General features: G+C 44.0%; 1 protein-coding gene across 1 annotated transcript; it reads left to right on the forward strand.

Annotated features, from left to right (window-relative positions):
- Positions 1-2,773: 2,773 nt before the first annotated feature.
- LOC120688195 (autophagy-related protein 3-like) lies at positions 2,774-8,181 on the forward strand. Its single transcript, XM_039970383.1, has 10 exons — positions 2,774-3,063; positions 3,183-3,253; positions 3,546-3,662; positions 3,751-3,917; positions 4,013-4,098; positions 4,586-4,637; positions 4,726-4,791; positions 7,217-7,347; positions 7,449-7,559; positions 7,753-8,181. Exons 1-9 carry the CDS (start codon positions 2,903-2,905, stop codon positions 7,540-7,542), a joined length of 945 nt encoding a protein of 314 aa, XP_039826317.1. The 5' UTR covers positions 2,774-2,902; the 3' UTR covers positions 7,543-7,559; positions 7,753-8,181.
- The last annotated feature ends 19,501 nt before the right edge of the window (positions 8,182-27,682 follow it).

Below are 27,682 nucleotides of genomic sequence, written 5' to 3' on the forward strand. Positions count from 1 at the left end.
GATCTCTTGATTTATTCGGTATCATGTAGAATGGAGATACATACTTGCAGAAGAAAGGGATACTCTCACCTCGGCTTCATCGACCCAATTACTTGTAATTGGAGGCTTCTACGCGACAATACCGATGAGATATTCCAAATGTTGTTCAAGTACATAAGCGTTTATCACAACAAGCAAATGATATTGTTTCCTTACAACTTTGCGTGAGTGATTCCTTCCGTCTAACTCTTTCTATTCTGTAATCGAATTGTTTAAACCTTAACTACCAAGAACTGCCTCCGTATAATCTTGCAGTGAACACTGGATCCTAATTGTCATAATTCCCGAGAAGAGCCTACTCGTGGTTATGGACTCATTGAGGAGACCTCCAGAACAATACGAAAATCTTCTTAACATGATGAAAAAGTAAATCTACCACTACTTCCGTCGGTGACTGATAATTTGAATCACTTTGTTACTTGACTATAATTGTTCTAATCATGCACAGGGTTTGGAAAGAATTCGCTAAAAATCATCCAGGCAAATTTGACAAGGAATTGAAGATCAAGACAGATTTTCCGGTACGCGCTTGGATGATTCGTTGCACGATTCATTAGTTTTATTATATATTCATGTAAATACCTGATAATTTCTTCTCTCTTAAAGTGTATGAGGCAGAAACCAGGCACTGTATTGTGCGCATACTATGTATGCGAGAACATCCATGGTCTGGTAGGTCCTCCAAAGGGCTGGACAGATTGGGAGGAGGAAGTAAGTAAAAAAACTTGTTAATATTTGAACTCGTATTTTAATTAGTCGAAATTAATTATCCCCTTTTTCCATAGGTCGGGGAGATGCGCGATAAACTCATACCGGAGGAAAAGGTTATGGCGATTCAAGAACAATTCTCCGGATTTATTGTTGAGCAAGTCCTCGATCCAAAAGGCGAATTCTACTATGATGGAATATCTAATATTGACAATCACAGTAAATATGACAATATACGCGTATATATGTAATTAAGAACGAATATAACTATGTAAATATATATGTGTGTCTATGTATTAAATTTCTATTTATGAGTATGTATGTATGTATTAAATTTCCAAAAGGCAAATTCTACTATGTAATTAAGAACGAATATACCTATGCAAATATGATGGAGTATGTATGTATTATATATATAAGCACTCCAATAATATATATGTGTATATATATATATTTATATAATATTGGTCCTAGACATTTTCATATGTAAAGGAATTCACATGTATAGATATGTGTATACATATATATATAAGTGAATTAATTTATATATGAAAACTATCTAGGACAAATATTATATAAGTAACTATATATATATGTATATATTAGTGGAGATCATACACACTGAATTCCAATACATAAGTTTAATTGAAATGCAAAAGTATAATTGAAATAGAAAAAGAATCGAGAAAAGAAAAACATGAAAAATAAAAGAGACCTTTTGTCCCGGTTGGTAACACCAACCGGGACAAAAGGGTGCGCCAGCCACGTGGGCGCTGGCTGCACCTTTTGTCCCGGTTGGTGTTACCAACCGGGACAAAAGGTCCTCTTTTGTCCCGGTTGCCACAACCGGGACAAAAGGGCACCCCCTTTTGTCCCGGACAGGCGTTCCCGGTTGGGAAACCGGGACAACAGCGGTTTCCCAACCGGGACAAATCAACGTTTTTGTAGTAGTGAGGAAACACAAACGAGAGATATCAAGCTGCTGACAAATTCTTCACCGAACTCTGAAATTGATATTTCTGTTCAGCCGTGCACCTCATCCATGATATTCTATTGGAACGAAATGCACACAGCAGTTAAATGTTTTCAGCTCATGCTCTTATTGGGTTGCTGCTGCTGGTAGATAGGTGGAATATAATTTCTTTCTAGTCAGTTTTGTTTAAATATTATTCGTTCTTTATTGTTATAAGAATATACCAAGCTAAATTTTTAATACCATTGAGCTGAATCATTCTCCTAAGTAAACCTTTTCTTTAAAGAAAAAACACTATCTTGTGTATGGCAAATATGAAAAGTTTCAAACACTATTTTTGTGTGATAAAACAAACAAGGCAAACATGTAAAATGTGTTTTGCATATAATTCAGTGTAACTAAATGTTTGGGCGGCATTCCCAGCCTTTATGGTCTAAGTAAGCTAGCTAAGTTGTTTTACTCGAGCATTGTAGGCATTCTCTCCCTTATGGCCTAATTAAAGTGAGTTGTGAATATAAACGCAAGATAGAAATTAATTTGAAATGTAAAAATAATGATAATGGTACACCTTATTCGGTTGGGTTGGTCATGGGGGCAACCATCTTGAACAAGTCCAGGCCAAACAGGCAACACAGGTACCTAAATGTTAGTTTACATGAGGTAAACATCACAATGTAATTTCAGTTAAAGGAAAGAGCTAAAACATATAATTCCAGTTCAGAGCTTATTATTAATGTAGTTACAGGAAACACTAAAGGGCTTTCTCATAAAATTTCCGAGCTAAATTACTGAAAACTCCCGGGAATTTTCTAAATTTGCCGTGAACAGTGTGGATCCCTTATTAGTCATGAGCTTCTTGCTTCTTGGGCCTAAAGCCCGATTATTCTTTAGGCCTAAGAAGCTCGTACAGGCGTGCTTTTGGCAGGCCAGCGCAACCTGGGCTTTGGTAGTGCCGATAACCTTTAAGCCGGGCCCAACGCGGCCCATCCAGACGTGTCGCCGCAATCGAACGAAACTGCTCCACGGCGTAGCGTATCAAGCATCTCGGGTGCCGTCATCGGCGCAAGCAAACTCTTTCGTCTCGCTTTCCCCTTTCGTCTCCGTCGAGGCGTCGAGAGGAAGGAAGCCACACGAACTGGTCCGGGCGCCTTGCCGCGAGGGGAGGGAGAAGGGGGAGCGGCGATGCAGGTGAAGCACAAGGTGTACGAGCTCTACAAGGGCACGGTGGAGCGGGTCACGGGCCCGCGCACCGTCTCAGCCTTCCTCGAGAAGGGCGTCCTCTCCGTACCCGAGTTCATCCTCACCGGCGACAACCTCGTCGCCAAGTGCCCCACCTGGTCCTGGTGCGTCCTCCGCTCCTCTCCCCTCGTGCTACCTCCCTCTTCAACTGATTCGGATGGTGTCTGATTGGCTGGTTGGCTGATTGATCTGGTGGGTGCTTGGGTTGTGCGTGCGTTCGCAGGGAAGCGGGCGACCCAAGCAAGCGGAAGTCGTATCTCCCCGCCGATAAGCAGTTCCTCGTCACCCGCAACGGTATGCTGCTAGTACTGAATTGAGTCATGATTCGGCTCCCATCTATTTCCCAATCTGCGTAGATTGAATTTTGGTGAATTGCAGAATGCACATTATTGCTGGGTAAAGTTGGTAGATTTCTTTACCTAATCCTGATGCAGTTGATGGGATCAAACATGCTAGTTTAGGGAAAATCCTGGAGTACTTGAAAAATAAACACGGGAACTGAGAAAAAATAGGGGTAGACTGTTTAAAGCTTGTCACTCATTGGGAATTCATGCCTTCAGAATTCTGAATTTTGTGTTGCTCCCAGTGCCTTGTTTAAGACGTGCCATCAAGGTCGAAGAAGAGTATGATGCAGCTGGAGCCGAGTTGGTTCTCGATGATGATGAGGACGGTGAAGGCTGGCTCGCAACACATGGCGTGCAAGGTAAATATTCTCATCAATGCTGCTCAGCTGTGCCTTGTTTGGATTATATATGATCTAATCTTTCTTTTTGTCCATTGATAATGTCTAGCATCAAAGCCAGATGAGGAGGAAGACATACCCTCAATGGATACATTGGACATAGGGAAATATGATGGAATCAAGTCTATTCCCACCTACTTTAGCGGTGGTAAGAAGGAAGAAGAGGAGGAAGATATACCTGACATGGACACTTATGAAGACACAGGGGATAATTTGGTAGGAAGATCACAGTTCTCTATCTTAGGCATGGCCAAGAAAAGCTGATGAAGTTTCTGATTCCAGCTTTGTCTTTCTTTCTGTTCTTATTGCAGGTTGCTGCTGAGCCGTCATACTTTGTCGCTGAAGAGCCCGAAGATGACAATATTCTTCGTACCAGAACATATGATGTTAGCATAACGTAAGTTCTTTTTATCTTGTCTACAGTGCTGGGATAATTCTTCTTTTCAGTAGAGTCCAACCATACTATGATTGGTGTATTGTGTATAGTGAGATGAATACGAAGTCTTTCATCGATTACATGTGTGTAGACATGCGTGTAGCAGTTATCTCAAATGCATAATGTTCTGGTTTGTACCAGTGAAGTTCTAGATTTTGAATACTTGGGTCTTTTCACTTTTGACACTTCAATTTATACAAACTGCATACTTGGTGCGGTGCCTGATGAGTTATAATTAGTAACTTCCCATAATGCACATCTGATTTGAAAAACATTTGCAACCAACAAGTCATTAAACTAGTTAATAGCTGCTGCCTTTAACTTTTGTAACTGTTGATTATTGAAGATTGTATTTACCAATTAGTTGTATTTGTTGGTGAAAAGCACTATTGACTTCATATGTACCACGTTTGAATTGGAAAACATGTTAACAATTATCCTATTGTAGGTATGACAAATACTACCAAACTCCACGTATCTGGCTGACTGGATATGATGAGGTAAATTTCGTACATTTCTTGCATGTAGTTACTGTGGCCTTACTTACGGCAGCTGGACTTGATTAGTTTAATTTGTTTGCCATCACAGTCGAGAATGCCACTAAAGCCTGAACTTGTGCTTGAAGATATCAGCAAAGACCATGCAGGGAAAACGGTAATTTTTTTCGCCATTCATACTTTTGGTACTCTGAACATATCAAATGGAATGCGTAGACAAGATAAGAGAGAATTTGTACCATATCAATAGGCGAACATATCAAATGGAATGCGTAGACAAGATAAGAGAGAATTTGTACCATATCAATAAGCAATATTCTTAATGCTGATAAGGTGTTGATAATTGAGCTATATGGTCAGAAGAAAAGAACAATTCAATGTTATAGGCCAGTTGGTCACAGGGTACACAACTTTCAGCTATTCATTGTGCAGCATGTTGTACTAGGATGGTTCCCGCGGCTTTTCTGCGTGCACCTTGAGAACATGGGAGATGGTAAAAAAATAACACATACTTCATGTCTTAGACATCAACAATGATTCATTTGATACATTTATTAGATAGTTCCACACTGGTATTTACATATTGATATCAGAAATTGAATTTGAAGAGGCGAGAGTTTTGTAGAGTTGTAGGCTGTCGCAGCAAACATAATTACATGCACCGATCAACAGAGGTTCGACTGTATGAGCCCATGGAAATTGGAACAAATTTATTGCAGGCTATGTCAATGTGTTCAAATTTTTAGCTGTGTGTTACTTACTGTTGTCATCAGAAATGTGTTCAAATTCTAGCTGTGTGTTACTGTTGTCAACAGAAAGAATTATGGATTATCCCTGCACAAATCATAAGGATATCCTGAATTGGAATTCAGAATGATAAACAACACTAACCCTAGAAGTAAAGCATTAAAATAAATATAATTTACACGAAATGTAAGATAGATAGCTTTGTTATTGAAACAAAAATGTATGTTTCCATGCTGGTGACATATCTACATTTTTATTCTGAACGGAAGAATTCTCCATGGGGAACTGTAAGAAATCGAATCAAATTAAACTACAAAGTTGAGGTCACAGGACCTTGAGGCTTTTGGTTCTGAAAATCATCTGGAAGCACAGTGTTAATAAATCTTGAACAAACTAATCCTATGTACATAAATAATTATTTCCATATACAAATCTATGCACAACGAAAATGAACAAAACTTGCAAATTCAACAAAAGAACGTTGCTCCTATCATAAATGATAAGACCACAAAAGTTTTCAAGAGGTGGGTAATGAGAGCAGTTCTTGGTGCTTATCTGGTGCTTCAGCACTCCATGTACTGCTCATCAGGTTGCATACCCTGGACACTTGAGCCATTCCAGGGTAATGTTTGTCGCGGTCGAGGTTTCTAGTGTGTGTGGTGTCTGTAATTGGGTGTGTTTGGGAGTAGGCTGTAAGCATGTCAGCCTCTCCTTGTATTTTTTTCCCTCTTCTTAATAAAATGACACGCAGCTCTCCTGCAGTGTTTGAGAAAAAAAAAGATAAGACCACAGAAAGGTTACATCAAGATGAGTCAAAGCATTTAGGACACATGGAAATTTAGGAGAGATAGCTAGTAGGAAATTTTTAACCCAATAAATGATTTAGCTAGCCAGGGTAAACATTAGGCTGATAGAATTAATGATGCTAATGGGGACCAGTCACAAAAGGGCTGGTAATTTTGTATCAGGTAATCTAATTTCCTGAGAACACACCAGTGCTATGTGAAAGTTGAACATATTAATTGATGGTTCCATGATAAGTAGGGCACTAAATTAGCAAAGGAGGTTTGAGACTCGCAATCTTATTGTAAACATTGATATCAGCATATGAAAAATGAGCACAACTGTGATTATTGAGTCAGAAGCAGCAAAAAGTTGAACTCGTAGGATTGCTTCATGGATTTTAAGGCAGCTATGCATGACATATCATTCGAGATGATTATTTAGAGTCACAAGCAGGTCCTTTTTTTTTTGCACCAGTGAAACAACGAAGTTGTCTCATGGTCACAGGATTCGGGGTCGATGCCTCGTCCCACGACCCGGGAACGCCGTTCCGATTCGAGGGTCGGGGTCGAAGAGGATCAGTGTCCCATTCAAGGTTGGATCGCGTCCCGGTTTGAAAGGGGTCGCAGCCCCATTGTTTGCAGATTTAATTGGGATAAGGAGGTTAAGGACAGTGGATTGATGTGGTTTTTGTTAGAAAATGAGCTGAATACGTGTAGCATGGTCTAAATGTACTCTTTTATACGTTTCTTATATGCTTGGGCAGATTAATTTCTTCATTAGTAGCACATATATAGTTTTTGTTTTTATAAAGACACATGGACCCGAAGATATCGACCCCGATGAATCAGGGTCGCATTCCACATAATAATTTATCGTTCCATAGAGGTATACCCCCTTCGTACCACAATTTTATAAAGTGACGACCCTCGACCCTCGACCCCGTTCCTTGACCCGGTCGACCCAGGAACTTTGTGACTATGAGTTGTCTTCTATTGGATTGCAGTACAGACTGCCTAGATGCTATGACATAACACAATATTTTGGCACAGGTGACTATTGAAGACCATCCTCACTTGTTAGCAGGAAAGCATGCTTCGGTTCACCCATGCAAGCATGCAGCTGTGATGAAAAAGATAATTGATGTTCTTATGTCTCGAGGAGGTGAACCTGAAGTTGACAAGTAATACTCTTTATGTTGATAACCATTTTTTAAGGCACAGTTGATGAAAGCATTAACCCCCTCTTTGCCAGTTTCTAACGTCTGCCACCTCTTCTGAACAGGTACCTTTTCATATTTTTGAAATTCATAGCATCAGTCATACCAACTATTGAGTATGATTACACAATGGACTTTGACCTGGGCAGTACAAGCTGATGACTGGTCAATTGAAGGTAAGCATAAGCTCTTATCGCCAGACAATGCACTTCCACATCATATATAACAGTAAATCTTGACCAGACCTGCCTATAAATGAGCCCAAGTAATAGTTCCTGGCTCAAATTTGTACCATTGTATGTGTTGCACCCTGTTCTTTGTTTGTCCTCTAGCGTTGATAAGCAGTTGCTTGTTTTCTGGTTGTTACAGGAATACAAAGCATACTACAGAAAGGCACACGAAGGCTGAATTGCTGGTTTGGGTTGGAAGTATTTGTGCATCTGTGTTCGTTCCCTTGGATTGGTTGCAATTGTGAACTTTGAACTCTGAAATCAGGCAGATCCACCTTGTACATTATAACAGTTTGCTTGTGTATCACTTTAATTCATTGGTCTCCTTTCATATCAAATCCATATAGCCTCCTTTCCTGTCTTTACTGGGTATGTACACCTAGGGGTGCAATTCATCCGGTCAGGAAAAAATATATGTATTTGGATGCATTGTATCACTTGGATCCAGTAAACAACTAAACACGAGGAAACCTAACCCTGAATCTATTGCGGCATAGGAGGTGATCAGTAGTACATAGTACATAACTCATGAAGTGATTTAGATAATGATCGATTTGATTTGATTTCACCATTGGATGCCCCCTACTAACAATGCCACAATATAATGTTATGCATATTTCCATCACCTCAGGTAATGCCCAGAAGCTGTTATGGTCATCTGAAACATGGGGCAGATAGCTAGTTGATTCATTGTTTTAAACAGCTGAAATTCATTGCCAGTACAAGAAAGTAATTGATTATAGTGAAGGAATGGGACCTGGCATATTATGCACGCATCATTCTCCAGAGAAGATTGAGATGGCTGATCAGACATGCTGGAAGTTCCTGTAACATATATGCTGGTCATCATTAAGCCCTTGCGAATACTTTGCTCACTGAAGACCAGGATCTGCAATCATGATTGACCAGTCGTCCTTTTAGAATACATCAGAGTTGAATGATCAGAACTTATGATTATATGCTTAGAGAGAGATGTACAATTGTACAGAGTACATACCATGCATATTGTTTCGTGTTATCAGCCTATCTGCATTTGCTTTCTTGTTTCTGTATTCGGCATTTCTCTTGAAATATCTACAATGTTAATGTTTGTTAGTTATTGTTAAAGTATCTGGAATTTACCTTTTCTTCATGGAAAACATCTGACCATTTCTTGGGAAGGCATCTGTGCCTGTAACTACTAAGGGCAGCTACTAACTGGTGAGGCGTAGCACTATTTGGTTGGGCCAGGGCTTGATTTTTGGTGTGATGATAATTAGGAAAACGTGCATTAACCCTGTGGTTTGGCATGGAAAGGTAGAAAAAAAGCAGTAGTACTATAGCGACATGCAGTTGCTGGATTTTTAAAGAGTAGGTTGTAAGTATACTTAATTAGGAGCAGGGTGGGTATATAACCATATAAATTCAGTTAGAGGTATCACTCATCATCAGTTTGCAGGGGGTTATTCAGTTGTTTTTACAGTTTTTCATCCCAATGTAACATCATACATGCAATTTGATTGAGGAAAGGTGTTTCTAAATATTAAATATGCTATGTCCTCCTTACTTTTCACTAGATTCGTGCCCTTGCGTTGCTATAGGTATAGCAATCGTCAATATAGCTACAGGTGTAACAATTGATATCGTTCTAATACAATGTACATATACTCCCTCAATATAGGAAAAGAATGTAATTTTGGACAGGGTTTGGGTCAAACATTGAGAATATAAATTTTGAATAACTTTTAAGTTATTGAGTTTGAAAAAATGAAAGCCATATGAATAGATTCGTCTTCAAAAGCACTTTCATGAAAATATACATATATCACTTTTTAACAAATATTTTTATAAAAGTAAGAGTCAAAGTTATGCTTTGGAGACCGCATTGCTGTCCTAAACGTCTTCTATTTCCTATATGGAGGGAGTATTTGTAGATATTATAGTATCAAATACTTTGGAGTGTTTGAGAAACAATGCAAACACTGCACTCCTCGAACATAATTTCAAATATCATGATAACTTGAATACATAGCCTAAGCCATGTTCACAAAATTATCGGTTCATGAACTTTTACAGGGAGTCAGGCAAATTGTGGTAGGCGAGTTTACACCTACTTCACCTCGATCAACCTTGAACCCGCAAGGCTACAATCGACCCATTTCCTCGGTGAACAATTCTTCATACATGATAGCATTCAACCTTCTCCTTTCTTAAATAGTGTCTCTAAATTTCTCTGCAAGATGTGTATGAAAATAAAAAATAAGCGTGCAAACATCATGAGTACAATCACTATAGGTAAGAAATCACTATAGGTCTAGCAGAGGTAAAATGCAAATTAAGCACATTGGGCTTACCTGTATGGAAGCAACGTAACCACACACATGGTTATCTGAGATTAACCTCTTCAGGTTCGAAACATGAAATCTTCATTACCAAAGAAGAAATAAAAGGTTCCATATATCTAGTTCTTGAAGGTATAAATACCTACATGCTATCTAGGGAACAAAAATTCAAAAAAGGTCTTGTTGTAAACCTTTCTAGTTCTCCGTCTTATTGAGTTTGGAAGCCACTGCAATCCAACATACAGTCATTTTTCAGAAAATATGTTATGGAATCTAAAATGGAAGCTTGGAAGCCCCTCAGCATTCAACATTGCCGTACTGGCAAATCCGGAGGCCCCGTGCGAAAGTATGAACTGGGCCCTAGTGCCGTCGCTGCGGCCTGCTAGTGCCCAGTGAAGTGCAGAAGGTGGAAGTGCAGGCGTCACGACTCGTGTCGTGCCTGGCGAGCGGTTACGGTGGAAGCGGAAAAGATTGCACTGCGGTCTGCGGATTCGATCGAAAGACAAATCGAGCGACATATTTCCTCTTCTATGACATATTTGAGCTACAGTTTGCTTTGTATTGGGCCAAAAGATAATTAAAACAAGATCTGCTATATAACTATACCTAGTATACTTATTATATTTTGGGGACCGTGTGCGGTCGCACGGGCTGCATGGGCCTGAAATTATACCAAGTTTGGAAGGAGAAGGATGCAGTGCAAACTCAGCAGAGGTATTTTTTGTAAGGTCGCAACAGCTTGAATCAACAAGCTAATGATAACCTTGTAAGGTCACAGCAGACCTGCATACCAGCACCATAGAGAAAGATTCCTAAGAAATCGTAGCATGTCAAAATTATTGATAGTAGAAGCGGTAACAACTAAATTTCAAACTAATCGTATAGCACATTAATGTTAAAGTAACAACAAATAACACATATATTTTGCACACTTCAGAAATTATAAACTGCTTAAAAGGGCAAAATATGATTCCTTTATAGTGAGAGTCAAACAAAATTTTCTGGAAAAGAGATGCTGATGTAATCCCAGCCAAAAATATAGTGTTGATTATCTTGCAACATAGGACAAAGCCCCTCAAAATATAGAATGCCTCATGTGATTAACTGATGATATGCAATCGACATCATTACTTGAATTGCAGCATCCTGGAATGCAAAGAAATATATCAAAGACATGGCTACCAATAAATAATTTTCTTGTCATGTGACCACAGAAAATGAAGCAAAAAATAATTATAATTCCCTGCTAATAATGCACAGTCAGCAGCGTATTGGTTACATCGGATGTCGCATGCCAGGCAGGAGAAAAGGTCTTCAGGACGTGGTGTTTCAGTTTGAAATGCAATACTTTCATATGGGGCACAAGGGAACAAGATGCCACAGAAGCATCATCCATCTCTTGGCGGATCTTAAGATGAAGTCAAGGTAATATTCATATTAGTCTTCAGGTACGCGCATGTAAGTGCATTGCAACTGGTCAAGCAATATTTTAAATGTAATTTTGTATTGTTAGCTGCGGCATGCATGCATACAGATGTAGCCTGATGCCAATTTTCTCAAAACCAGAACCAGAAAGAATCAATAAAATCATGGATCAAATTCAGAAACAATTAGATTGACCAGACCAATTCCAGACCTACCATAAATCTTTAGATCAACTGGACCAATTCCAGACCTACTATAAAATCTTGTGAAATTTGGTAGTTTAGAACTCTGTACTGCATTTAGTCTTTGCATCAGCTACTCCATTCCTTATCAAAGGCAAATTCTTGAAACTGTTAGTCCAGATTCAAAAGAGGAGCTGAATCTCATAAAGTCAAGTAAGTTTGTAGGAGGCGGAGATGCTAGGAATGCAAAATGCCTGGAGAAACTACCCATCACTTAGAGCCGAAGACATTAGACGCCCCCGACCATGAGCGTGTGCGGGGAAGTGCCGGCTGCCTCGGCGTTGGTGGCGCAGGTGGAGGCGGCCGGAGCACGCGCGCGGATCATGGAGGCTGGAGAGGCACGGAGCATGGGGAAGGCTGAAACGAATCGGGTTCTAAAAGGAGAACCCGACTCCCTATATCATCGTGATAGTCCCTGAATCAGTAGCTATCAAATATAGAACTCATTTCAATTACATATCACAATCATACTTCTCGATAAAATTATTACAAGGGTTTATTTAATGCACACTCAAAAGGATTGTAATACGAGTTTCTGGGTACAAGCGCCTTGGGCTAAAAAAACAAACAGAAAGCAGAAGCGGTAGCTAAGCTTCTGTGCCATCTTTTATGATCACTTCTCCACAAGCAAGATTTGAGCGTAGCATGAACCATCCTTAGCTTCGTTCATTGACGTCTAGCTTGATGTTCAAGTTGGATCCTGCATCTACCAAGCTATCCCCAAGGACGGGATAGGATCATGTCACCATCCGTATGCAAGCTTTAAGTGGACTATACTATGGATATAAAATAATTCCGAGAGAAGGCAGAGGTTTTCTATGCGCAAGCAGCAACACAAATATATCATCCAACCCTCCAGACCCAGGCGATTCCGGCACCCGAACTCCCGGTCTACACACACCTTCCGATATTTGTAACCCACCAAGTCGGTGCGAGAACTCCCTCTCCTCGCACCTCAACTGCGCACCAGCAGGGAAAACATCTTAAAGGAGGAGGTAGAAGTCAAGTAACACTACTCTAATTAGTGAAGTTGGATCAAGATTTGTACATGGCCGAGTACGCAGCTATATATATAGTTTTCATCCTGCAGGGGTTGTACACCTGTACCCACTCACCCCGAGGCCAACCGGGAGCAACTCCGGCTAACTCCGAGGCACCGGTCTACTGTCACGAAACTAATGGCTACAGCCACCATCCTGCTTTCCCGAGTCTGGGCGCGTCCTTCCGCGAGAGGTCGTCCCGGGACTATGAATCCTCTCCTTGCTGTGTCGGGGCTCGTAAGGAACAGTACCCCTTCACGCCAATACTGGACCTCCCCTGCACTAATACTCTATCCTCCTGCAGGATTGGTGCCGCGCGTAGCTAGCTCGGACCGGATCCCCCCTCATAAAGGATAAGTGGTGTGCACGTTCGACATAGTTTCTTCACCAGGTCCAGCTAACTCAGTCCTTACTTGCCGAAGCGAGCATCTTCGTCTCTTGTGCGTCTCCACCGCAATGGTCCATGAAGGATCGGCTTTCCCCAAAGGGAAGACTTGTACCCACAACAGGTACTCGAAGGGCGTGCCAAACACATGCCCCAAGCACCCAATCAAATGACCGGGTTAATTTGCTCACTCCCGCTAAATATCCTAGCCACCAACTCCTCAAGAAGTATCTCCACTCACACCAAGAATATATCACGGTTTCCATAAATGCACATGCAAGCAGGCAAGATATCTCAACCATTCATAAATGGTAGAGTAGGCAGTCAAGGAATAGGCAATAAAGTAGGCCATGCAGATTCAATACAGTATAACAATAAGTAAAGTGGTAGAGTGACTAGCATGCGATATCTATTGGAATCCAAGATCAAAGATGGGCGTGAGCCTGGCAACTCCCCGTAGTCTTCCTGAGCTCCCAGGGACTTTTGGTCGTCTGGGACATCCTTCTGGATCTCCTCGGTGTCGGGGAAGTCCACCTAAGTCTTCTGAGCGTCTGAGAAGTCCTTCTGATCTTTTGGGCTCCGAGACGTCGATCAGTTTCTTCTTGTAGGGACCTAATTATGCTTACGTTTAAACATAGGGGGCAAAGTGCAAAAGCACACAAATATACTCGAATAAGATTCAAATCACAACATAACCTACTCTAACGGGTAGATCATGATTTTAGAAGAATTATGAATCTTGTTTCATAATTTTCGGAGGTTCGATTAATTTATTATAAAATTTCTAAGGTTAAATCATTTCTTGAAATTGATAAGCGATTATCAAAAAAATACACAGGGGTGGCACATGGCAGAATCTGGGTGTGCCTCATGGCATGCTGATATCAGCATTACGCCAACATGACGTCACTAGGTGGGGTCAGCCTTGCTGACGTCAGTAGTGGGCCCTGCTGACATCAACATTGAGTGGTCAATATTGACCAGGTCAATGGTCAACGGTGGGCTGGGGGTCCACGGTTCAGTGGAGCCCGCTGGTCAGTCACACGGTGAGGCTGACCGGTGGGACCCATGGGTTAGGATGGTTATGGAAAAAAGGTAAAGGAGACTCTGCACTAGGGCTTAAATGGGTAGAAAAGGGGAAACTGGGTCGGCTCAGCTTGGCCCAACAACTCGGCCTGTCTTGGCTCCAAGGGCCGGGTCGGGTTAGGCGGGTGTCTGGGCTGCAGCCTACTTCCCTCCTCTTTTCTTCTTTTCTTCTCTGCTTCCTTTCTCTCGCAATGATGGCTCGGGTCCACATGTAAGCGTCTCCTTCCTCTCTCTGTTAGGCAGGGCCCTCTTGTCGGTCTCAGCGGGATCTGCTCTGCCTAGGTTCTGATTGGGTGTGGCGCCATCAAGTGTGTGTGTGCGCCCCGTTTGTGAGGCGCACGTGAGGCGCTCGACCGAATGCTCGCAGGGGTTCGGTGTCGACGACGAGCAAGGTTAAGCAGGGGCGGATCTACATGGGGGCTAGGGGGATCAAGCTCCCCCTACCTTCCTAAGATCCATGGATACCCTCCTAAACCCCCCTCCATTTTTGGGACAAAAGAATCAAGAAGAAAGGGAGAGGAAGAAGAAGAGAAGGGAAGAAAAAAAGAAGAGAATGGAGAGTGAGCCCCCTCTTGACTTGGTTGCTGGATTCGCCCCTAGGGTTAAGGTGGCAAGGGTGGAGCCGCGACAGCAAGACGGCGGCGGAGCGGAGGCTCGTATGTGCACAGGTTCTTGGCGTTGCCAAGGCTGTGGCACGGCCGTGTCGCACGCACAATCATCGTGGACACGGCGTGGCCATGGCGCACTAGCGTGCGGGGCACAACAACGCTGGGGTGGCGTGTGTCCGACAAACGTCCAAGGGCCCAATGCGGGTGCAGGTCAGGGCGAGTGCTCGGCGACGACGACCGGAAAGGTGAGGAGGAAACAAGAAGGCAAGGGTTAGGACAGGGTAAGACGACTCGGCTTGGCACGACCATGACCAAGGCAAGGTGATGGCGAAGCTGCGGTGTGAGGACGGAGCTGGCAAGGCGCTGCCTTTAGTCGGCGCTTGGTGCGCACGCGTGCGCGAAAGCTCGACAAGGCCGAGGCTTGCGGCACGGCGATGGCTCCTTAGCTGCGGGGTAAGGCATCGCCTTGGGCGGTGCCGAGCTCATGCATGTGCAGGCGCTTGACATGGCCGAGGCGCAGCGCGGCTCGACAGGGCAGCCTGGCTGGTCAGTGCACGCACGATCACCGTAGCCCGGCATGGCCACGACTTAGTTCAGGCGCGAACGCTTTGGAAGTCGAGATGCGGTGCAACAGGGCAAGTTCGAAACGACGGCGGTTTAGTGTGCAAGGCCAAGGCAAGACGACAGCCAAGGCCTCGGTAGAGCGAGGCACACGGCTCGATAGGGGCATGGGCGTCAGTGGAATAGGGCGAGCAGAGGCGACACCACGACTAGGGTAAGGCCAAGGGCGTTGGCTTGGGAAAGGCAGTTAAGGCAGGTCCTTTCACTCGGGTTTGACACGGCTCGTGCCCGCGTGCGGAGTGCTCGGCGAAATGCCCGAAAGGGCTCGCCTTGTGTTGAACAGCAATTTCGTTGCGGCGTCAGTGGTGACCGCGCACGATGTGGCTGCGATAGGGTGGCTTGGGCTCGGTTTGGCTCGATCGTGGCTAAAGGCAAGGCCTTTGGGCTTGGCCGGCCGGCACGGGCGTGTGAGCACCTGGGAAGCCAAGGCTGCGGCATGATCGACGGCTGCAGGATTGGGCGAGGGCGGGCTCCTGCAAGAACACGGGATGGGTGGTCTATGGCTTGCTACAGAAAGCTCATCGGCGGACGCTAGCAGCCCAGGGGAGGAACGACGGCAGAGCAGGGCCGACACTAAGGACTCAAGGACGACGGGCTCAGGGCAGCGGCGAGGTGCGACCGTGGCGAGTTGTTGCCATCCAGGACGCACGGCAACGACGGTGTCGAGGTACAGGCACTGTCTAGATGGCGGCGCTCGGGCACTGGCATGGCGTCTTCCTCCTCGCGGGGAGCCAGGTACAGTGGCGGTGTTCTAGCTCGTTCGGCTCGCGATGCGGTGGGGACACGCCCTCCTCCTCGTCGTGGCGGCGTCTTGGCCCGGTGCTTCCGTCTCCTCTCCCTATTCTCCTTCTCCGCTCCTCCCCTCTCCTTCCTTTGTGTGATGGCTACGGCGAGCACCAGAGCGGCAGCGTCTGTTATATTGTGATCCAAATTCTGATGGGAGAGTGTTGGAATTTGGGCTTGGCCCATTAAGGCCCATGTGGTGCAAACTTTTAATCCCACATTGCTAGTAGAAGTTGAGGAGACCACGTGACTCTCCTATATATCTAACCCATAGGCTTCACCGGAGAATATCAATCATATTATTCCTCTTGTAAGCCGCCGCTAGGCGTTGTACACAAACACCCGATATAGTGAAGTTCTTGCTGGCTGGCGCCCGTGGTTTTTACCCTTCGCATTGGAGGGGTTTTCCACGTTAAATCTTCGTGTCTTTCTGCGGTTTGATCTTTCTATTTTTCATCGTTTTGTTCGCCGTCGCTCCTAACAAGTGGTATCAGAGCCGTGGTTTCAAGTTTGGGTTTCGTGATGGCGTCGATGAAGTATGATCTACCGATGTTGGACTACAAGACAAGGTTCTCGCTGTGGCAAGTCAAGATGAGAGCTATTCTGGCACAAACCAATGATCTTGATGAGGCACTGGAAAAATTCGGGAAGAAAAAGAAGGATGAGTGGACCGATGAGGAGAAGCGCAAGGACCGTAAGGCTCTTTCTCTTATTCAGCTTCATCTATCTAATGATATTCTACAAGAAGTGCTGCAGGAAAAGACTGCTGCAGAATTGTGGCTAAAACTGGAATCGATCTGCATGTCGAAGGATCTTACCAGTAAATTGCATATGAAGTTGAAGCTGTACACGCTTAAGATGCAGGAGGGTGATTCGGTGATGGGTCACCTATCTGTCTTCAAGGAGATCGTTGCTGACCTAGGGTCGATGGAGGTTAAGTATGAAGATGAGGACTTAGGTCTTCTTTTATTATGCTCTTTGCCAAGTTCTTATGCAAGTTTCCGTGACACCATACTATTAAGCCGTGATGAACTAACCCTTGCGGAAGTTTGTGAGGCACTCCAGTCTAAGGAGAAGATGAAAGGCATGGTGCAGACAGATGGCTCGTCCTCTAGGGGCGACGCTTTGCATGTCAGAGGCAGATCAGAGCAAAGATCCTCAAGTGATAACAACGATCATGGCAAGAGCAATGACGGTAGAGGCCGCTCCCAGTCCAAAGGTCCCAAGAAGAAATTCTGTAAGTATTGCAAGAAGAAATCTCATATGATTGAGAATTGCTGGAAATTGCAGAATAAGGAGAAGAAGAAAAATAAATCTGATGGTAAGGCTAGTGTTGCTTCTGCTGGTGAAAACTCTGAGTCAGATTGTTTGGTTGTCTTTGCTGGTTGTGTTGCTGGTCATGATGAGTGGATTCTTGATTCTGCATGTTCTTTTCATATCTGCACTAATAGAGATTGGTTCAGTTCCTATGAGTCTTTGCAGAACGGTGATTTTGTGCGCATGGGAGATGATAACCCGTGTGAGATTATTGGCATTGGCTCTGTTCAAATCAAGATCCATGATGGCATGATTCGCATACTGAAGAATGTAAGGCACATACCAGGGATGAAAAGAAATCTGATCTCGTTGAGCACACTTGATAAAGAAGGACTCAAATACACCGGTTCAGGTGGAGTTGTGAAGGTATCTAAAGGTTCTCTTGTATGTTTGCTGGGTGATCTCAATCCTTCAAATTTATATGTTCTCAGAGGTTGTACTTTGCATGGTTCTGTTTCTGCTGCTAATGTTGCTAATGCTGAACCTAGTAAGACTGACTTTTGGCATATGCGTCTTGGACACATGAGTGAACTCGGTATGGCAGAATTGATGAAGAGAAACCTGCTGGATGGCTGCATTCTGAGTGGCAAGAAGTTCTGTGAGCATTGTGTATTTGGTAAGCATAAGAGGGTCAAATTCAATACCTCTGTTCATACCACAAAAGGTATACTTGATTATGTTCATGCTGATTTGTGGGGTCCTTCACGTAAGCCTTCATATGGTGGTGCTCGTTATATGCTTACCATTATTGATGATTACTCTAGAAGAGTCTGGCCTTATTTTCTGAAAAGCAAAGATGATACTTTTGCTGCTTTTATAGAATGGAAAGTTATGATAGAAAGGCAAACTGAGAAGAAGGTCAAGGTGCTTCGAACTGATAATGGTGGAGAGTTCTGTTCGGATGCTTTTGATGATTATTGCAGAAAAGAAGGCATTGTTAGGCATCACACCATACCATACACTCCTCAGCAGAATGGTGTGGCCGAGCGTATGAACAGGACTATCATCTCGAAGGCTCGTTGCATGCTGTCCAATGCCCATATGAACAAGCGTTTTTGGGCTGAGGCTGCTAATACAACATGTTATTTGATCAACAGATCGCCTTCTATTCCACTCAACAAGAAGACTCCTATTGAGGTATGGTCTGGTACACCTGCAGATTATTCACACTTGAGAGTTTTTTGCTGCACTGCTTATGCTCATGTTGATAATGGAAAATTAGAGCCTAGAGCTATTAAATGTCTGTTTCTTGGTTATGGTTCGGGAGTCAAAGGATATAAATTGTGGAATCCTGAAACTAGAAAGACTTTTATGAGCAGAAGTGTTGTTTTCAATGAATCTGTGATGTTTACTGACAGTTTGTCCACAGATGATGCTTTAGTTGAGAAATTGCAGTCACAAGTTAGTGTGCAGGTGGAGCTTATGGATGACCAGGAAAATGAAGTTGTTGGTAATGATGTTTCAGATAGTGTTCCTGATACTGTTCAGCACTCACCTCCAGTTTCACAGTCTGATTTGCAGCATGAGGAGGATGTAGATTTACCTATTGCTCTTCGCAGATCAAAGAGGAGTTGTGGACCTCCAAACCGTTTAATTGAGGAGTGTAATCTGACTTATTATGCTTTGAGTTGTGCTGAACAGGTGGAGGATGCTAGTGAGCCAGCAACATATTCTGAAGCCATTGATTCAGTTGATAAGGAGAAGTGGATCTCAGCTATGCATGAGGAGATGCAGTCTCTTGAGAAGAATGGCACATGGGAGATTGTAAGCTTGCCTGAGAAAAAGAAGACTGTTCGCTGCAAATGGGTCTTCAAGAGAAAGGAGGGTTTGTCTTCTAGTGAGCCTCCAAGATTTAAGGCAAGGTTAGTTGCAAAAGGTTTCAGTCAGATTCCTGGTGTTGACTATAATGATGTGTTCTCTCCAGTTGTGAAGCATAGCTCAATTCGGACTTTCTTTAGTATTGTTGCTATGCATGATCTTGAGCTTGAGCAGTTAGATGTGAAGACTGCATTTTTACATGGAGAGCTTGAGGAGGAAATTTACATGGATCAGCCAGAAGGATTCATAGTGCCAAGCAAAGAGAATTATGTTTGCAAATTAAAGAAATCATTGTATGGTTTGAAACAGTCTCCTCGTCAGTGGTATAAGAGGTTTGATTCATTTATGTTGTTACATGGTTTTAAAAGATCTGAATATGATAGCTGTGTTTACATTAAGATTGTTGAGGAATCACCTATATACTTGCTGTTATATGTTGATGACATGCTTATTGCTGCCAAGAGCAGAAAAGAAATCACTACAGTAAAGAAATTGTTGAGTAGTGAATTTGATATGAAGGATCTTGGTGTTGCTAAGAAAATTCTAGGTATGGAGATTACTAGAGACAGAAAATCTGGTTTATTATTTCTTAGTCAGCATAATTACATTAACAAGGTTCTTCAGCGTTTCAATATGCATGATTCAAAGCCAGTTAGTACTCCTATTGCACCTCACTTTAAATTGTCAGCTGCTCAGTGCCCTAGTTCTGAGGAGGATGTTGAATACATGTCAAAAGTCCCATATTCTAGTGCTGTTGGTTCTTTGATGTATGCCATGGTTTGCTCTCGCCCAGATTTATCATATGCTATGAGTTTGGTTAGCAGATACATGTCTAATCCTGGTAAAGAACACTGGAAGGCAGTTCAGTGGATTTTCAGGTACCTCAGAGGAACAGCAGATTCTTGTTTGAAGTTTGGGAGAACTGATCAGGGACTCATTGGTTATGTGGATTCAGATTATGCTGCTGATTTGGATAGGCGCAGGTCACTCACAGGTTATGTGTTCACTGTTAGCAGTTGTGCTGTGAGTTGGAAGGCTACTTTGCAGCCTGTTGTTGCTATGTCTACCACAGAAGCAGAATATATGGCTATTGCTGAAGCGTGCAAGGAGGCAGTTTGGCTGAAAGGTTTGTTTACTGAGCTGTGTGGAGTTGGTTCTTGCATTGATCTATTCTGTGACAGTCAAAGTGCTATTTGCCTTACTAAAGATCAGATGTTTCATGAAAGGACAAAGCATATTGATGTCAAGTACCATTATGTTCGTGATGTTATTTCACAAGGTAAATTGAAGGTATGCAAGATCAGTACTCATGATAATCCATCTGATATGATGACTAAACCAGTTCCTGTAGCTAAGTTTGACCTTTGCTCAAGCTTAGTTGGTTTGACAGTTTAGCCCAGGAGGCTATTTGGCGCCAGAAGTTCTGTTCTTTGTTGTGTTCAGGTGATGATTTTGATATGCTACAAGAAGGAATTTGTCTCAAGGTGGAGTATGTTATATTGTGATCCAAATTCTGATGGGAGAGTGTTGGAATTTGGGCTTGGCCCATTAAGGCCCATGTGGTGCAAACTTTTAATCCCACATTGCTAGTAGAAGTTGAGGAGACCACGTGACTCTCCTATATATCTAACCCATAGGCTTCACCGGAGAATATCAATCATATTATTCCTCTTGTAAGCCGCCGCTAGGCGTTGTACACAAACACCCGATATAGTGAAGTTCTTGCTGGCTGGCGCCCGTGGTTTTTACCCTTCGCATTGGAGGGGTTTTCCACGTTAAATCTTCGTGTCTTTCTGCGGTTTGATCTTTCTATTTTTCATCGTTTTGTTCGCCGTCGCTCCTAACAGCGTCCTCCTCATTATGGGCTTCGGGCTCGGCGGCGGCGTGAGGCAGATCCGATGGTGGCACGTTTCCCCCTCCTCTTCTTGGCGCGGTGACGGAGCTCTGCCCCTTCCTCTCCTCTTCTCTTCCTCCTTCAGCCCTCCTCTGTTTCTTCCCCTCCTCTCCCTCTCTTCTCGATTTGGTGGCGGCGGCTAGGGGAAATCCTATGGGGCTCCTAGGGTTTGAGGCGGCTGTGGTGGGGGTCTTATTCCCGCGGTGCTAGGGTTTGGTGCCCTGGGAGCGCGAGGACGGCGGGAATCCTCGGCTCCCATGGCGCGGACGCGTGGCACGCATCGCGCAGCTCGACGCTGCGGGGTTTTGCGCGAGGCGGTCGAGGTCGGGCACTAGGCATCGTGGTTGATGTCGGTAGGGAGCAGGCGATGGCAGTTTCAGCCGCTTTGGCGTGGAGCGGGGCGGTGCTTGGAGGCGAGGCGGGCAGCGGTGCGGGAGCTGGTGAGGCGCGCGTTCGGCTAGGGAAGAGGAAAGCTGCCGGTGGGCCCGGGGTGTCAGCGTGAGAGGGTTGTGGTGAGGCTGGGTCGAGCCGCGTGGGATTGGGGCAGGCCGGCGGGTGCAGCTGGGCCGCCTCGAGCTGGGATCGAGCCCAGGTGGAGGTAGTGACGGGTTGGGCTGGAAACTAGAGATTGTATCAGGTTTTATGCTGGGTAGAAATGGATCCGATTTCGGGCCGAGTTTGGACTTGGGTGCGGGTCGCACATAGGTTATGATAGCGGGTCTGCATTAGGGTTAGAGCTGGGTAGTTTTAGTTAGCATTTGAATTTAAATTGAAGGGCACACTTCAATTTAAATTCCACACAATTTCAAGCAATGAAAATAAATCCAACTCAAATTCGAATAAACAAGCTAGATTCAATAAATCTACATAACTCCAAATATACTCACACTAAAATTTATTTATCCTTAATTCAATACAAAAGTTTTAATTACTAGGGATTTTGGAAGGAAGAGATCCTACTTACGTGTGATTATTTACAGCACTGCAAGAAATTTTTTTGAAATACATATTTTTTGACTTTATAACATTACGGAAAAATTCATGATGTTACTGTTGTTGGTCAAAACCCACCGGCGAGTAGCGACAGGCAACACGAAGAGCCGGGAGGTCGCCGGGGCGCTGGCAGGCACTGCTTCCTCGGCAATCCGGCACACGCCGAAGATTTCAGAGAATGTAAGGCGTGCCACCTGACCTATACCCGATCAGAAAGGTGCGAACGTGCTTTAAACGATTTGCCTATATGCACAAACACGTGTAAACATTAGTCCGAGCCGTGGTCGGCTCCCCTGGACGACTCTTGCATCGGCTTTCAAAGAGCCGATCAAGTCCCGGTGTCAGATTTGATCTACATCTATCCAGATATCGAAGAATAAAACAAATAATTATAAGAAACTTGTTTCAATTAAATCTAACTGATCCGGTCCACGACAGTAAAAGCTTCACCGCTAGATCGGAACGTCCTACACGTAACTAGGCCTAGCGAACATAACAGATAACTAAACCATAACAAAAAACAGAGGCCTAAGAACTAGTAAGAGCCGATTCCCGGAACAATTCCTATCAAGGCTAAGGTAAAGCATCTATTACATCACCGGAACATCCAATCCGTTTGCAGGGTCTAACCTAGCAGATATTGACCTAATTCTTATAAAATAAGAACAAACCGTAACAGATTGGATCTACTAGATAAAAAAGAAGCAATGTGTTAACTCTATGCAACTAATCCTCTACGATGAGAACTAGCTTAAGATCAAGCATGGACACATAGAGAAAACATGATATTTGTAGATGGTAAACAATAAGAGCATGATAGATCTACTAATAGACATGCTACGAACATCAAGATAACTAGCACTACTCGTCATAAAAAATGCTTCAGTACGAGTAATACCAAGATAATGGCAAGAACAATGCTGCCCTGATCGCAAGAAGACGATCAGGGCAGCATGGCGCTTACTTGGATGAAACCCTAGAATTAGGGGCGGCGTTGCGCCAAGGTGTTGTTGCAAAACGTGATGCCGTTCTCTTTTTTTTACGAATATCATAGGGTACATATTTATAGTCCGGAGACTTGGGAAACAATCTAAACTAATATGTCCATATCGGACTCTATCTCTAACTCAATCTAAACTGAATCTAAAGATACATGGCCCATAGGGCCCAAATGCTCACGCAGGAGCCGATTTGTAAGCCTTCTTCAATCTCTTCATTAAGCCCAACTCACTTGCGGCCCATTAATCAACCCTGTTAATTTATGGCGATAACACATGCCCCCCTGGTTTTGGCAATGATAATTCCAAAACCACTTCGTCGCTTCATCTTCCCGTTAATGCTCATTAAAAACCGCTGCAACCACCAAGGAAGACACAACGTCTCTGCAACTGGCTCCTCGTAGAATGTGAAACTGCCGATCCGTCTTCCATCTTTTTACTATTTAATCTCACCCCGAATCGGCTCTCTTCACGGTAAACTCATCTTCCTCCAAAGCCAAGTAGCACAGAAAACCCCAATCCTCCAGCAACTAGTAGCCATGGCGACCTCCTCCTCTTCCGGATCCAACACCATCGGCCACTCTTCTTCTTCCCCTCCTTCTTCCCCTTCTTCTTCGGACCTTTCTACCTCCTCCCTCGAATCCATTCCAGAGAGTCGGGAGCCAACGCCGGAGCACAACCCAGTGGCGGCACACGAGGCACTGGCTCCTCTGCATTGGGATGCAGAGGAGTTTGACTTCGGGATCGTCTCCGAAGACGACGAGCCCGAAACCGAAGGTGAAGACCTCCAACTCCTGTTCCAGGAGGAGTTGGAGAGCAGCGACGAAGAAGACTCCTCCTCGGATGGAGCCGAATCCTCCTCGGAAGAGGATATCGGCTCCTCCAGCGACGAACCGATGGGCGGAAAGTCCTTCCGTTTCCTCGGGTCCTCCGAGGAGGACAGTGAGGAAGAGAGCGGCGGCGGCGGCGGCTGGAGCGACGACGTCGAGACGGACGGCGGCAGCAGCGCCTTCGACGGCGCCAGCGACAACGACGACGACAACGACGGCGGGGATGCGCCGGCCCGAAGCCCCAAGCGCCGTAGGTACTAGGTACCTACGAGCAGTAGGTGTAGGTGGTAGAGTAGAATTAAGACTGTAAAGCCAAAGGAATTATCCTTTGTCAAATTGGCTTCTCGCTTGTAAAAAAACCATCTTTTAATGAAATTCATTGTCTTTCAATTCTATGTGTTTGGATTATTCCCCAAAAAGCTGATGGCAACGCATCTGGCTTCCATTAATATCTAAGAGCCGACGAAATTCAAACTAGAAGCAACCCGCATAAGAGTAGAATATCACTTCCACTTCGAACCCAACTCAAAATACACTTCCAAATCCGAGCGTAATTCGAAAATCCTGCTCTACAAATTCGAGCAAGAACTCTCTAAGCATCCGGAATTCGAATCAGAGCCCACAACAACCAAACCCTAAGTCAACATATCTGAACCATGGCAGACTCTGCAGCTCAGATAACAAATTCTGCAATCGATGATGCGGCAATCTGCGGCCTGAAGGTAACATCCAGCCCAATCCTTTTAACTTTCTTCAGCTTATTAAGCCTCTGAACAAATTAAACTCTGAAACATGACACCATATGTAAATTTCTGAATCTCTGAACTTCAGGTGTCAGACATCATTCTGCCGCATCCTTCCAATCCAAAATCTTTCTGTCTTGGCCCACAAGCTTACGAAAATCCCATAGATTTGATCTCTTGTGAAGAAAATAGGATCCCTTTCGTAAGTCAAAACATTGATTTGAACCTCTGGGCCGACTGCTTAAGAGCCTGGCCTAACCCCCCCGAGAGCTGGATTACATGGTACAGCAGAGTAGCAAAAGCTTATATGCCCTTGTGGCAGGAATTGAACATAGCCGATGCACTTAGCTTATCATTATCACCTATTGACAAAGATGAAAATCTTCTGAAAACCATCGGCTATTTTTGGTCTGATGCCCTGAACTGTTTCTTCTTTGGCCACAGTCCCATGACCCCTACTCTGCTAGATGTCACCATGATCACTGGCCTAGACATTGGATCCCCTAATCCAGCTGCCCACAAAATGACAGAAGTCCCCTTTAAACTTTCATCCAAGGCAAACTACACAAACTGGGGCACTTACATGAACTAGCACATGAAAACAAAAGGTCCAGTGACTGAAAAGGAACACACAGCCTTCTTAAATTTTTGGTGAGAACATTTCATCTTCTGTGGTCCTTCTTTAACTCCAACTAAGAATTACATCCCTTTGGCCTATCACCTGGCCTATGGCAATCGCACTGGCCTAGGCAAACTTTTTCTTGGAGAAACATACAGATGTCTCCACTTGATGACAACCAATTTACTCAACCAAAGGAAACTCAGAACTGGAGGCCCTTGGTGGTTTATTCAGTTATGGGCACAACATTACTTTCAGCATCAGATCCCAAATCTTCAAAGCCTAACCAAGAACTCCTTTCCCGACGAAAACGGCAAGCCAATTAGATGCACTAGCTATGGCCAAGCCTTATTCAGCCTTCCTGGCAGCAAACTGAATCCAACAGATGCAGCAAACTGGTTCAGAGTTTTCTATAAAGGCTTAGAGAATCCCCTTTATTTCCCATTCACTGAATCTGAAGTTTTTGAGAACCCAACTGCCTTCAGACTAGATAGTTTTGCCGATGACAACAGCACTCGTCATCTATACTCCCTGATGATTCGACCTGACTTCCTTCCTGTTGGCATGAGTACTTCCAATAGAATTATCAAACCAGGCTATGAAACCTATCAACCAGTCGTAGCAGCTCGGCAATTTGGCTTAGAATAGGCTCCTCCCCACTTCCATATTCACCACTTGGTGGAGAGTAGAGCCGATCTGTCTGACGGTCTCACCAGTTCAAGATGCTACATCATGTTTGACAACCTTCACATTCCAATACCAGCCGATTTGTCCTTCACTTCCTCATCAATCGACTTCTGCACATGGTGGGGAATGTGAAAAACTCATGTTTTCAGAAAAGCTCTAGGTCCTCGACTGCAGCAAATTGATCCTGAATATGTAATCCCCGAGGAAGAGGTACTGAATCTATGCACTTTATCCCTTCTGAGTCCTCTATCCTTTTACTTGTCTAATCCTTGCTCAACTCTCTTACAGCAACAAGATGGTCCAGTACCTGTGACCAGTAACGGGGAATCATTCCATTTTCTTCCAACTGCTCCTGATGTCCTCTTTTGCAAGGGATCTCCATCAATGAAGAAAGTAATAAGGGCTGTTCAGCCAGACTTACTCCAGTCGGCTTCTAAACGAAGACAAACTTCTGCCAATGCTGCCCCTCGAGTGCCAACTAAGAAAAGAAAGATGACCATGAGGCGAGTCATCAAGAAATCAGTACAAGCTTCCCCGAGTCCATCAGAGTCTAACACCAACCAGGTAATCCATCTTACCAAAACCTCTCCCTTATTGCATACATATATACTCTGGTTGATTGTAATTTTATTTCCAGAACGCAACTGAAGACAACCTTAACACTAGTAGCTCAGTACAATACGAAGCCATCATTCACGAAGCTGATACTGGAGCAACTGAAACTCCCAATGCTCTGACGGATGTGCATGATGAACAGGCTGACATAATCGAAGCCCCTGTTATCACCTCCAATCCAACTGGATCGGCCACACTTGAACCGATCATCACTCCTTGTTCAGAACAGGTAACTCTACGAGCCGATTTAAATCAGCTGATCACTCCATTAATGTACTTTGCTCAAATAATCTTTATCATATCGGCAGGGCTTCAATATTTCAGACCTGCTCTCCTTTGACCCAGCATCAATGGGACTGAATGCACCGAATGCAGAGGTGCAGTCACCACAGCAGCCGATTACAATTACAAATCAGCTTCAGAATATCAAGCGTCTGCTCTCTGCTCCAATTACTGCTCTAGTTGGTGATTCCAGCGAAATAAAGAACATCTTCGAGCAAATAGAATCCCAACTCCCGGAGCCATTGCAAATCAAGCTCTGGCTAGCCAGCAATCTTCCATTCTTCCGGGTAGAAGTGAATAGAGCACAACAAAGAATAGAAGCACGTCGTTCTCAAACTTCTCTGAAAGTTGACATTGCCCAAAAGTGCAAGGCCCTTAACCAGAAGAAGGCAACTCTAGATATCAAAGCTGACGTGTCTGCCAACATGAACCGACTCGACCTCCTGAAGAAAGAATTGGCGGAACTTGAAGAAAAGGTCCGCACCACCAAGAAACTCATCCAGGCCGAGGAAGCTTCTATTGCAAACTCCATGCAAGAAACCCAGCAAATTGCCGAGCAGATACAAGCAGAGTTTACAGAGATAAGCACCTTGAGTTGGCAGATAGTAACAGACGATGACAAGGATGACGAAGCAATCATAGCACGAGCAGACGCCGTCCGTACAGAAGCCATCCATGCCATTGAAGAATTCCTGAACTAATAGATCGGCTCAAGACACATTTAGTATTGCCTGTTAACCGGAAAACTTGTAACTGTTAAAA

This window comes from Panicum virgatum, chromosome 9N (genome assembly GCF_016808335.1).
Source record: "Panicum virgatum strain AP13 chromosome 9N, P.virgatum_v5, whole genome shotgun sequence".
Lineage (NCBI taxonomy): Eukaryota > Viridiplantae > Streptophyta > Magnoliopsida > Poales > Poaceae > Panicum > Panicum virgatum.